This window comes from Lithobates pipiens, unplaced genomic scaffold (genome assembly GCF_037356315.1).
Source record: "Lithobates pipiens isolate NorthernLeopardFrog02 unplaced genomic scaffold, aLitPip1_a1.2 Scaffold_28, whole genome shotgun sequence".
NCBI classification, from domain to species: Eukaryota; Metazoa; Chordata; class Amphibia; order Anura; family Ranidae; genus Lithobates; species Lithobates pipiens.
The window spans coordinates 32,939,590-32,952,407 of NW_027507789.1; the positions used below are offsets into that span (position 1 = coordinate 32,939,590).

At 48.3% G+C, this 12,818-nt stretch overlaps 1 protein-coding gene across 1 annotated transcript in view; it reads left to right on the forward strand.

Moving 5' to 3' along the window:
- The first annotated feature begins 7,706 nt into the window (after nt 1–7,706).
- Nucleotides 7,707–12,818, forward strand: part of RPRD1B (regulation of nuclear pre-mRNA domain containing 1B) — a 140,346-nt gene continuing 135,234 nt past the window's right edge. The window contains exon 1 of the mRNA XM_077459046.1: nt 7,707–7,934. Within this exon, the coding sequence (XP_077315172.1) occupies nt 7,784–7,934 (151 nt within the window). The 5' untranslated portion in view covers nt 7,707–7,783. The remainder of the gene's footprint in view (nt 7,935–12,818) is intronic.

Below are 12,818 nucleotides of genomic sequence, written 5' to 3' on the forward strand. Positions count from 1 at the left end.
TACTTAAGGGCCGGTTCACACTGCGGGCGATGCGAGGCGACACGACTTGCCTCGCCGCAATCTGACAAGTCGCCCCCGTTCTGTACAATGGAACCGTTCTGAGAGGAGCGACTCGAGTCGCTCCGACTCAGAAAAAAGGTTCCTGTACTACTTCTGGGCGACCTCGGGGCGACTTGCATTGACTTCTATACAGAAGTCATTTGCAAATCGCCGCTGAGGTCGCGGCGAGGCAAGTCGGTGTCGCCTTGCATCGCCCGCAGTGTGAACCGGCCCTAATGTGGTTGTAAAGGCTGGATGTTTTTTTTTTTTCCACACCATCATGCATTTTAGGCTGTCCTGAGGCTCTCTTTTGTTATTGGCGGAGACAGCTCCCACTGCTGTCAATCACAGTCAGTGAGCCAATGAGGAGAGAGCAATAGGCATGACCAAGTCACAGCTCTATATGTCTTATGGATGCATAGAGCGGGCACGGGAACGAGCACGCACCAGTGCCCCCATAGAAAGTGGCTGGCTAATGGGTACACTGGTCAAGGGGGAGGAGCTAAGAGCGCTGGTGGGGGAACCAAGATAAAAAGGATCAGGGTTGCTCTGAGCAAAACCATTGCACAAAGAGCATAAGTATAACACAGGGCTCGACAAATCCCAGACGCTAGGTCGCAACGGTGACAAATAGTTTTGTCCTGGAGCTTGGGCTGGCTTTTGACTGCTCCCCACATCTCGCATGTGCCCCCACATATCCCGGGCTCCGCTTGCCCATCTGTGGGCCCAGGACAGGCATAGCGGGTGCTGCTGGGTAGAGGGGATAATCCGGAAGGGAGGTGTGACCTCACTTCCGGGTCCCCGTTGAACATTTCCCCTGCCATTAAGGCCGGAAAAGAATGTAATGCAGCGCGATGTGCATTGCATTCTATTCAGGAGACATTCTGGAGCTGTTCTATTCTAAAAGGAGACACGCAGGATCTCTCATGCTGTGTTCACACAATCAGAATTTCAGCCAGCAAAACTCTGAGAGCATTTTCTCAATTTTTCAGACGGAAATTCAGATCATGTCTATGCAATTCCGACGCGCAAAAATTCACGCATGTCAGATTCAACTACGAGATGGAAGCTATTGGCTACTGGGTATTGAACTTCCTTTTTCTAGTCGCGTCATACGTCGTTCTTGACGGTTGGAATTTGGTGTGACCGTGTGTATGCAAGATAGCTTGAGCGAAATCCCATTGGAATTCCGTCGGGAAAACTATCAGAGCTTTTTCTGACCAAAATTACGATCGTGTGTACACAGCATTAGACTCTGCATGTCTCTGTCAGCAAAAAAATTATCACATAGGAGACTTTCTGTCCCCTATATGATGGGGAAAAAAAAGAAGTACAAAGAATTAAACCCAAGCACATAAAATCCCCCCCCCCAAAAAAAACAATATTGCATGTACAAACGTAAAAACGCACGCGGTGAGGCACCTACGCCTGAAAACGTTGATTACTTTACACGTTACACATCAGTGCACAAGCCGGCACAAAAAGCAATAATTCTAGCACCAGACCTCCTTTGTAAAACTGAGCATTGGAAAATATACGGACATGTTTAAGGTTTGACATGTTGAGTATCTGTAATTTGTTTCATTTTTAATGAGTTTTTTTTTTTTTTTTTTTTTTAACAGAAATGTTGTGTTTCCTAGACATTTACAGTAATATCATGCGACTTAAAAAAAAAAAAATGGAACTACCACTATTTTATTCTCTAGGGTGTCTGCCTTCAAAAAATATATAATGTCCTATGGACACAGACAGCTGGCTCGGGAGCGAGCTTACACTAGTGCCCCCACAGCAGATGGCTTGCTGTGGGGCCACTCAGCAAGGAAGTGCCGTCGTGGGTCCCTAGAAGAGGAGGATCGGGGCTGCTCTGTGCAAAACCACGACACAGAGCAGGTAAATATAACATATTTGTTATTTTTCTTACATACATTTTTTTCCCCCTTTACAATCACTTTAAAGGTATATCTTGCGCGAAGATTACTAGAGATAAAGTGATCGCCTTCAGTTCTCTCCAATTTGAGGACCTTGTCGCCTCCTTCTTGGACCAACTTCCTTGAGCAAAGTTTTTCTCTAGGTGGCCCCTGTACCCCACACCCGAGTATGAAAGGGGTTAAAATCATTTAGGACATTCCCTTACCGAATACCAAGGCAGCTACCAAACGCTCCAAACAGTCTAACAAGAAACCCATACAAATAATTCTCCCCCAAGACGGGACGAGGCTCTGTGTTGAGGGTCAAGCCGATGAATCTTTATTCAAGCACGTTTTACAGAACCCACTTCAAAACACCCCCCCCCCCCCCACCCTTGGAAAACAGGGCAGGTTAAACTGTCCAATGACAAGAACTATTGTGTAGACCTGAGAAAGAGTGGTCAGTACAAACTGATTTGATGTTATGCTTGACCACTGCAGAAGGACGTTTTTCAGCCTCCCGCCCATCCACAGGGTCATCGCGATTTTTTGGCTTGCGTAGGAGGATGAAAAAGGATTCTGCCTTTGCCTTTAGCTTTTTGTGCGGACCAATTCTTCCTCTTCCCCTGGGACTTGTTGGCCTGCTCCTCTTTGAGGTCGTAAAAAGCGCTTCGGGGTTGTTTCTTCTTCTTTACCGGGAAGGACTTCTTCTTATCGGCAGTCCTGTCTAGAATGGTATCTAGATCAGGGCCAAAGAGAAGGTCATCCGAAAAAGGAATCCCACAGTTTACTCTTTGACGCCGCATCACCTGGCCAAGTCTTCAGCCATAATGCTCTTCTTGCCAAATTTGTTAAGGCTGTTGATCTAGCCGACAATCTAATTCGCCTGAAGCATCCGCTATATAGGCTACCGCTGAGGACAAGGGGGAAAAGGAATCCAAAATCTCCTATTTGGATGAATGCGCTACTATATGAGCTTTAAGCTGGTTAACCCAATACTCCAGGTTCCTGGCTACACATGTCGTGGCCATAGCTGGCTTTAAATTGCTCATAACCGATTGCCAAGAACTCTTGAGCAAGAGAGCCATATGCTTATCCATTGGATCCCTTAGGACCCCCATGTCTTCAAAGGCCAGGTCAGTGGATCTGGAGACCTGGGAGAATGCAGCATCCAACCTGGGGACCTTGTTACATACCGCAGAATGGAAAGCATCTCTTGTGGGCTCTTGAGAAAAAAAAAGGTTGGGAGGATATACACTTCAATGAATAAAAAATAAATAAATAGTAAAGTTAGCCCAATGTTTGTATAATGTGAAGGATGATGTTAAGCCACGAGTGATATCTAAGCAAAAGCAATCCTGATTCTCATTTTAGCCAGAATTGTACAGCTCTAACGGGGTACCAGCTCCCACTGCCAAGTAAGATTGCTGATCGAAGATTTATGTAATTTTCGACCCCTCCTCCTTCGCCCCTCTGCCTTCTGTGGCACAGAGGTCCCAGAAGACGGTGGGACCATTCACAAAGCGCAGCACAACTTGCCAAGTAGAAAACTGTCTGTGAAGCCTGTATGTCAGCCAGCTAAAGCTGCACGATTCTGGCTAAAATGAGAATCATGATTTTTTTTTTTCTTAGAAGATGGATCACGATTCTCAGGAGCGTAACATCTTTCACATTAAAATAAAAAAAAAAAAAAAAAAATTGGGCTAACTTTACGGTTTCGTTTTTATTTTTATTTATTTTTTATTCATTGAAGTGCATTTCTTCCCCAAAAATTGCGTTTGAAAGACCACTGGGCAAATGCAGTGCGACATAAAATATTGCAGCAATTGACATTTTATTCCCTAGGGTCTATGCGAAAATATATATATATATATATATATATATATATATATATATATATATATATATATATATATATATATATATATAGTGTTTGGGGGTCCCAAGTAATTTTCTAGCAAAAAAAAACATATTGATTTTAACCTAAGAAACAAGCATTAGAAAAAGATTTAGACTTTAACTGGTTAAACTTCCTGCATTTACATCTTGTTAAAAACTTGGCAGACTGCCTGGATTTTTTCTTTACACAGACTTTTATACCTTTGATCTAAGCAGGAAGAGTTAGTTACAATGTTTCATGTTAAAAACTTGGCAGACTTCCCTGATGTTTTCTTTTGACAGCTAAGTGAGTAGAGAAGTCTCTCCACTTATATGAAAGAATTGGCAAACTCTGCAATAGAGATCGTCAGGGGGGTTGAATCGAGATCACAATTAATCATTAAAAAAAAACACGAAGCTCTACCGCCGGCCATCCGCAATCGTTCCCTGCAATGACAGAACAGGGATCTGCCTGTGTAAACAAGGCAAATCTCCGTTCTGACAGGGGAGATCACACAGATCTTGTCTCTGCTAAGCAGGAAGACAGATCTGTGCGTTTCCCCAGCAAGGAAGAGCTCAAGCGTATTCGCAACTCCACCTGTCTGCACCCGCCAGGAAGCTGACACTCCGTAGTGCTAATCACAGGTGGTGAGACATTTCCTGATCTGTGCAGCCGCGGGTGAGGAAACGTCTCACTGCTTGTGTTTAGCGCTGCGGCGTGTCAGCTTCCTGGCGGGCACGGGCATGTGGAGTTGGGAACACGCCTGAGCCCATCCTTATTCCCCAGTCACAGAGTCACTTATTCCCCAGTCATACAGTTAGAAAACACCTTCAGGGAACACATTTAACCTTTTGATCGCCCCTGATGTCAACTCCTTCCCTGCCAGTGTCATTAGTACAGTAACAGTACATATTTTTAGCACTGATTACTGTAATAATGTTACTGGTTCCAAAAAAAAGTTTCAAAAATGTCAGTTAGGTGCCCAATCTGTCCGCCGCAATATCACAGTCCTGCTAAAAATCACTGATATCCGCCATTACTAGTAAAAAAAAAAAATAATTATAAAAATGCCATAAATCTATCACCCATTTTGCAGAGGCTAAAACTTTTGCGCAAACCAATAAATACGTATTGGAATTTTTATTTTTTACCAATAATATGTAGTGGAATACATATTGGCCTAAACTGAGGAATATGTTTTTTTTTTTATGTTTTAGAAAGTAAAAATTTATTTTTCCAAAACTGTCGATCTTTTTTTGTTTATAGTGCAAAAAAAAAAAAAAAAAAAAACACAACAACGCTGGGGTGATCAAATACCACTATGTATACTTCACTATGGGCACCCAGCTGTGACAGCTTTTGACTTCACAGCCGGGTGCCCGCTGTGCATCATGAATGGTGAATGCAGTCTTCTGGGACCTGCCAGTGTCCCAGAAGACTACAAGGCAGAGGAGGGAGGGAGGAGAACTTCTGTTTCTGAGCATCGCTGAAATGGGAAGTGGGTACTTGCCAAACTCGGGTACCCGCTCCCTCTGCTCAACAGGGCCAACTGTTCAAGAGGAGAATGAGTCCTTAAAGTGGTTGTATAAGCCTTTAGCACATTTTTGCCTATAGTAAGGCTTACCTGTAGGGGAAAATTAATGTGTAATATGTGTTAAGGTTTAAAGGGATGAGGTGACAACCATAGAGTGCATGCAAGGTCAATGTCTCCTAAACTGTACAGGTTTAGAAGACATAAACCTTGCTTGCGCTCTATGGTTGCCACCTCATCCCTTTAAACCGGAACACATTAATTACATAGGTTCTGTGGCTGATTAAGGTGGTAATTAAACTCACTTGGTGCCTTAAGCTTGCCATACACCTATAGATTATCTGCAGATTTTCTATGTTTAGATGGAAAAAGTGCAACAGATTTCTCATTGTTCGCTAAACTGTGTGGATGGAGGGATCTCCCACTTTTTCCATCTAACCATAGAAAACCTGCAGATAATCTATAGGTGTATGGCCAGCTTTATCTGCATTTAATTAGCCTCAGAACCTGTGGAATTTAAAGGTGTTCTTGTTTAAAGGGGTGAGGTGGCAACCATAGAGTGCATTCAAGTGGTTGTAAACCCTTTACAACCACTTTAAACTACAGGCAAGCCAATAATTAGGCTTGCTTGTAGCTGCACTGGGTATCTCCTAAACCTGCACGGTTTAGGAGATATCACTGTATTTGCATGTGCCGAATGACATCGGAACATGCACACTTAAAGCTGAGGTCCACCCTAAAGTGGACCTTCCGCTCATTGGAATCCTCCCCCCCTCCGGCGCCACAATTGGCACCTTTCAGGGGGGAGGGGGGTGCAGGTACCTGTACAGTACAGGTATCTGCACCCACTTCCGGGATAGCTCTCTGCGGAAAGGGACGTAGATTACGCCCCTTTCCGAAAGTCCCCCGCTGCCTGCTGGGAAACACACAGATCCCAGAGGCAGCGGGTCCATCCTCATTGCGCAGCGCGACTCGCGCATGCGCAGTAGGGAACCGGGAAATGAAGCCGAAAGGCGCCACTTCCTGATTCCCATACCCAAGATGGCGGCAGCAGCACCCGAGAGACGATCGAGAGATCGGCTTCGGGTGCCGACATCGCGGCGCGCTGGACAGGTAAGTGTCACTATTTTAAAAGTCAGCAGCTGCAGTATTTGTAGCTGCTGGCTTTTAAAAAAAAAAAAAAAAAAAACGCGCGCTCCCGGCGGACTCCCGCTTTAAGCCAACTGAAGCAATGGCAGAGTGTGCCATTGCTTCAGTTGTACTGTGCCATTTGCGGCGGCTCCCGTGCGCACGAGTGACGTCATCGCGGCTCCGGCTAATAACAGCACTGGAGCCGTGATAACCGGAAGCAAGCAAGCCCTGGGTCGCCAAGGCAACATGTCAGCTCCCTCAGCGGTGCGGGAGCTTCGTTCAGCTATGTGTAAGCACTGATCGCAGTGTGAAACGTGTCCGTTTTTCCCTTAGCTGTTATTTTCTTGCTGTGGATTATTTGATTCTGATTTGATGTGACCCATGTTGTTTCAATAAAAGATGGGATTTCAAGTCTTTTTCCAGTGTGCGGCTATCCAGAGGTTTGTTCTGCTTGCTAGCTTCGTTCCAAGGTAAGTATTTCATAATATATGTACGAATGTGAGTTAGGGACCTTAGATTGTAAGCTCCTTGAGGGTAGGGACTGGTGTGAATGTACAATATATATATGTATGTAAAACGCTGCGTAAATTGACGGCGCTATATAAGTGCTTGAAATAAATAAAAATAAACTATGAGCTAGTACGTGGTGCATACTAGCTCATTATGCCTTTATCTTACAAGGTTTTTTTTCCCATAGGCCAGCGGGGGAGGGGGATCTGCTCCCCCGCTGGCCAATGGGAGCGCCCACAAACGTGATTTCCTGCGCCGACTTACAGGCAAACGCTTTAAAGCGGAACTTTCCCTTTTGGGTGGAGCTCTGCTTTGAGGCTTTAGAATCACTTTAATCTACTGACTTCAGAAACCGTATTCTTTTATCTCTACATTCTTCCTTTGACTTACCTGGAATGACTCTACAAGTGCCATGGCACTATGTGCTCCAGCATACCCTGTGATGTGAATACAAGCACACAAATATAGATATATAAAACATAAACCATCCACACACCAACATTTCCTCCACCATTATAACATACAAAAGGTGCTGCTCCTCAGCCCCCCTGGCACATGACACACTCACTCACTCACTCACCTCATCCCATGGCACAGGAGATAGGGCGCTTTCACATGCCGGAAGTGACGCCATCAAGGCGCCGCCGCCGCGCACAGCCTAATGGTCAGTCGCTAGGGCAACGCGTCCCAGTACCTCGCCGCGGGTCACGTGACGCGCGCTTTAGCAGAGTTGAGAGGTCAAGCGGCCATCTTGCGCCGGGCCCGGGGCCCCCCTCACGGAGAGCCATGTCGTCGTTCTCAGAGTCGGCCCTGGAGAAGAAGCTGTCGGAGCTGAGCAACTCGCAGCAGAGCGTGCAGACCCTGTCCCTGTGGCTGATCCATCACCGGAAGCACGCGGCCGCCATCGTCACGGTGTGGCAGCGGGAACTCCGGAGAGGTGGGTGAGGGGGGCGGGGAAATGGAGCCTCTGTCAGGGTTCTTTTGCTGTTTTTTGAGTGTTCACCCCTCTCTTAGTGGCAGGTGTGAGATAGGCCAACGTTTGAGGGTTGTCCCCAGAACAGGAAGTGAGGGGAAAGCTTTGAATGGGGACACGTGTTCCAGAGATAGCCTCCCACGCTGGCAGCTTTTCTCTCACTTCCTGTTGCATTTCTGAGACAGGAAGTGAAGGGAAGTTTCCCCAATGGTGCACAGAGGGGGAAATAACCTGACAGGGGATGTATGGTAGTATTAGGCCTCATTCACAGAAGGTGCAGTACAGCGTTTACCTGTTTACCTGCATGGCGTTCTATGCAGCGCAGTGCAGGTAGCCCCATTCATGTCTATTGGGATGCAGCAGCTGTACGGACACAACCGATGTGACGCGGCTGAGCACTCGAATGTGTATAAAATAAGGAGCAGCGACTGTTGCATCCCAATAGACATCAATAGGACTGCCGGGGTTTCTTCAGGTTAGATGATGCGTCAGATTTTGTAACTGAAGTGACGTTCTGTCGCCGCCATCTTGCTACACCCCGCGCTCATCCACAGTAAAGGATGAGCTCAGGTATGTTCGCAACTCCACGCACCCGCCAGGAAGCCGAAACTCCACAGGGGTTGTATAGGTTCGTGCTTTTTCACCTTAATATATTCTATGCATTAAAGCGGAGGTCCACCCTAAAGTGGACCTTCCGCTCATCGGAACCCTCCCCCCCCCCTCCGGCGCCACAATTGGCATCTTTCAGGGGGGAGGGGGTGCAGATACCTGTACAGTACAGGTATCTGCACCCACTTCCGGGATAGCTCTCTGCGGAAAGGGGCGTAGATTACGCCCCTTTCCGCAAGTGCCCGCCCCTTTCCGCAAGTGCCCCGCTGCCTGCTGGGAAACACAGATCCCAGAGGCAGCGGGGGCCGTCCTTATTGCGCAGCAGGGAACCGGGAAATGAAGCCGAAAGGCTCCATTTCCTGATTCCCATACCCAAGATGGCGGCGGCAGCACCCGAGAGACGATCTAGAGATCGGCTTCGGGTGCCGACATCGCGGGCGCGCTGGACAGGTAAGAGTCACTATTTTAAAAGTCAGCAGCTGCAGTATTTGTAGCTGCTGGCTTTTAAAAAAAACGCGGAGTCCCGGCGGACTCCCGCTTTAAGGTGAAGAAAAAAAAAACACATCAGTGACCGCCACCTAATTTTACTTACTTGACTCACTGTGAGCACGCTGCCTCTCTGGCCGGGGTTCTCGGCTCTTGATTGGATGGATTGATAGCAGGGCAGCCATTGGCTCCCACTGCTGTCAATCAAATCCAATGATGTGGGGGGCGGGGCCGAGTCCTGCATTTGGCCCCTATGGACGCTGAATGCTGGACTCGGGAGCGCGACTCCCAGGGGGGTTGTCTGATGTGGGGAGGAGCCGTGAGAGCCACTGAGGGACCCCAGAAGAGCAGGTTTGGGGCTACTCTGTGCAAAACTCTGTGTACATGTTTGTAAAGGTAAAAAAAAAAAATGAATTTAATCACAGGTAAGGATGAGCTCAGGCATGTTCCAACCGGTACGTGCCCGCCAGGAAGTCGGCACTGCACACTTCTAATCGCAGACAGTGAGAAATTTTCCCGATCCACGTTTGCAGAGAAATGTCTCACTGCTTGTATTTAGCGCTGTGCCGTGCTGACTTCCTGGCGGGCAGATGTGGGTTTGCGAACACACCAGAGCTCATCCTTACCTGTGGTTAACACTGTGGAGTGTCGGCTTCCTGGCGGGCATGTGGCGTTGCGAACAGGCCTGAACTCATCCTTAAAGTGGAGTTCCACCCAAAAATCGAACTTCCGCTTTTCACCTTTGTAACCTTTCAGGGGGGAGCCCATGTCTAACACAGGTATTTTGCTCCCACTTCCGGGCATAGACACCTGAGCCACCCGTGGGTATAAACACCACTTCTGGTGCCTTCTCTGTCTCCCCCCCCCCCCCCCTGCTGTCTTCTGGGAGACACACAGGAGACAGCAGGGACCGGTGGGATCGTGCATGCGCAGTACGGAACCAGGAAGTGAAGCCACAAGGCCCTGATTCCCTTACTGAAGATGGCGGCAACAGCACCACCTGAGGGCCAATGATTGGCATATAGGACACAGTGCAAATCAATTATTACAGATCATCATATAAACATAGAGACATAAAAAGGACTTACCCATACGGGATTTCGTCCATGAGAGCCATTCTGCCACAGTATATCTGCGTGAGCTGGTTGGGAACCGGTTAAAGCTGATCTTCAGTCATTTTTCCCCAATCGTCTTTCAGGACAGCCACCTTTGAGAGACACTGGCTCCTCCCCTCTTAGGAAACACCGCCTTGATTTTCATGATTTAAGCCTCCTCCTCCCTTCGTTCCTCAGTTATGGTGTTTCCTCCGGTGGGGAGACATCGCTAAGGAACCTTAGCTGAATTCGGTTGGTGAGACTGAAGCTATCCGAGCGGAGCCCCGGCCCCACTCGGTTACCCGACCGTCTATCGGTCGGCCCTTGACAGTCGGATCAGCGGGGAGCTGAAGCGTTCGTACTGTCTATACACCCTAAACTTCGCTTGGGGAAAGCAGGAAGTTTTACAGGGTCGTCCGTCCGTTCACCCGCGGGTGTTTTAACGGAACAGGCAGTCCGGTCGGCTGGGGAAGCTGAACTTTTGACTGACCTTTTTCTCTATACGCACTCCAATCTTCGCTTGGGGAAAGCAGGAAGTTTTTGGGGAGGTTCATCCCTGCGTTTCGCCCAGTGGGGCGCTGCAACGAGGACGTCCAAGGCCCCCCTGTGTATCCAGTCGGCTGGGAGCCAGAGGCCGGACCGGTTGGCGGGCGACGTCAATTCCGGTGGGGGCGGACCTCTTCGTTGGATCCGCGTCTTCCGGTTCCGGACGCGGCACGTGGAGGGGAACCTAGCGTTCGGCTGGTGCAGCCTCTCTTTCTACAGTTGCACAGGTAGCTGTTGGAGGCACGTTCGTACCACTCTTCCTCAACAGGAGAATGTCCAAAGCAGTGGCTTCGGGAGCTCCAGGAGTAACGGCACCAGCCACTCAAAGGTAAAAGCCCTGGCGAGGGGTTCCCTTACCTTACAACCAGTAGCTCCACTGGTGTTTTTTCCCCCTAGGTGGTCGGGGGGAAGGGCAGTGCGTCTGGGATCCAGATGGAGATTGATCCTAGGGGAGGGCACTCCCGGTGGTCCTCTTAAGTAGTGCTGGTGTTTGTTTTTTTAGGATTTTATGCTGCTCTTTTATCTCTAGGTCTCTGAAGGACATGAGCAAGTCTCCCTTTGGTTCTAGGAGGGAGCGTCCTTCATATAGAGCCTCTTTGGGGGAATCCCTGGTTCAAAGGCACTTGGTAAAGAGTGTATTGAGGCACCGGATAGCTCAGTCAGACCTTTAACCTAAGGTTCCAGTGGCCTCAGAGGGTTCAGGTCCCTGTTTGAGCGCCATTAGGAAACAGGCAGCAGAACACGGTGCATATCTGGCGGCTTCTGTGAAGGTTACAATGGCCTCAGCTCCAGAGCACTCTTTCACCAGCACAGCAGAGTGTTCCACCTAACCCAATGGATGTTCCTCCTGCAGGTTAAGGGAGAGTCTAGAGGGTTCCAGAGAGGAAGTTGAGGAAGAAGTTGACAGTGCCGTCTCAGACTCCCAAGGGACTCTGATAAAGGTGAGGGCTTGGGTGGGGAACCCAAAAGAACCCCTCGATATAAACTTCCCCCTGGATGAAGTGGATAAGCTCTTGAGAGCTATTCATACCACTTTAGGAAGAAGGCATTGTCACCCCACGATCAGATGTACTAGGACCTGGGGGAAGCGGGTGTTCCCGGTTCATGATGTCTTGATCGATGCCATCAGGATGGCGGGGTCCCGAAGGAAAACCTTTCTTTTCTGGTGCTTTAAAGCAAAGGTTTTTTCTTGGGCGGAAGAGGAAGCTCTTGTCTGGAATAGAATCTCCCAGGTTAGAGACTACCTTTCTTCAGACGTCCAGGCATACTGACCTGTCCTCAGGGACATGGGAATACTTTCAGACCCTATGTTTGAAATGATGGACTCACTTCTGAAGTCTATCCTCCTTTCCCATACTGCTTAAGGTGTTGGCATACGCTGCTTCGATTCAATCCAGGCGAATGTATGCAAGATCTTCGGCTCTGACCAACTCAGCCTGGAGGGCTCCAAGGCTGAAGACATGGCAGGGGGTCAAGGCGTCCAAGGCAAAAGCTCTGTGTAATCCTTTTTACAGGAAACCTGCTGTTGGATGGATTCACTTCTGAAGGATGCCTGGGATTTATAATAAGAAAATCTTTAAGCCTGACATAGAAGCCACAGTGGTGGCTCGTAATATGAAGTGTTGGCTTATCCAGATTAATGCATGAAGCAATGACAGCAGAGGAGACTTTTCTATCCCCCTCTCCCATGGTGCTTAAGGAGTCAGCATACACTGCGGGTGCTTCGACTCAATCCATGCGAATGTATGCAAGGTCCTCGGCTCTGGCCAACTCAGCCTGGAGGGCCTTAAGGCTGAAGACATGACAGGGGGACAAGGCGTCCAAAGCAAAGCTCTGGAATCCTTTTTACAGGAGACTGCTGTTACTGCTACTGTTTACTGCTGTTTGGGCCAGGTCTTGAAGCAGTGCTAGATCGCACGGCTGATAAGAAAAAGGCCTTTCCCCTTAAGAAGAAATATGGGGAGCAGTAAAAAAGGGGCCTTCCTCCCCCAGTGGGAGATGATCACCTCCAATCAGTTTGTGTTGGGGATCATCGTAAGAGGTTACCGTTTGGAGTTTTCAGAGCTCTCCTCTTTTGAGACTCCTTGTCACTGAGCTGCCAAAATGTGCCCTT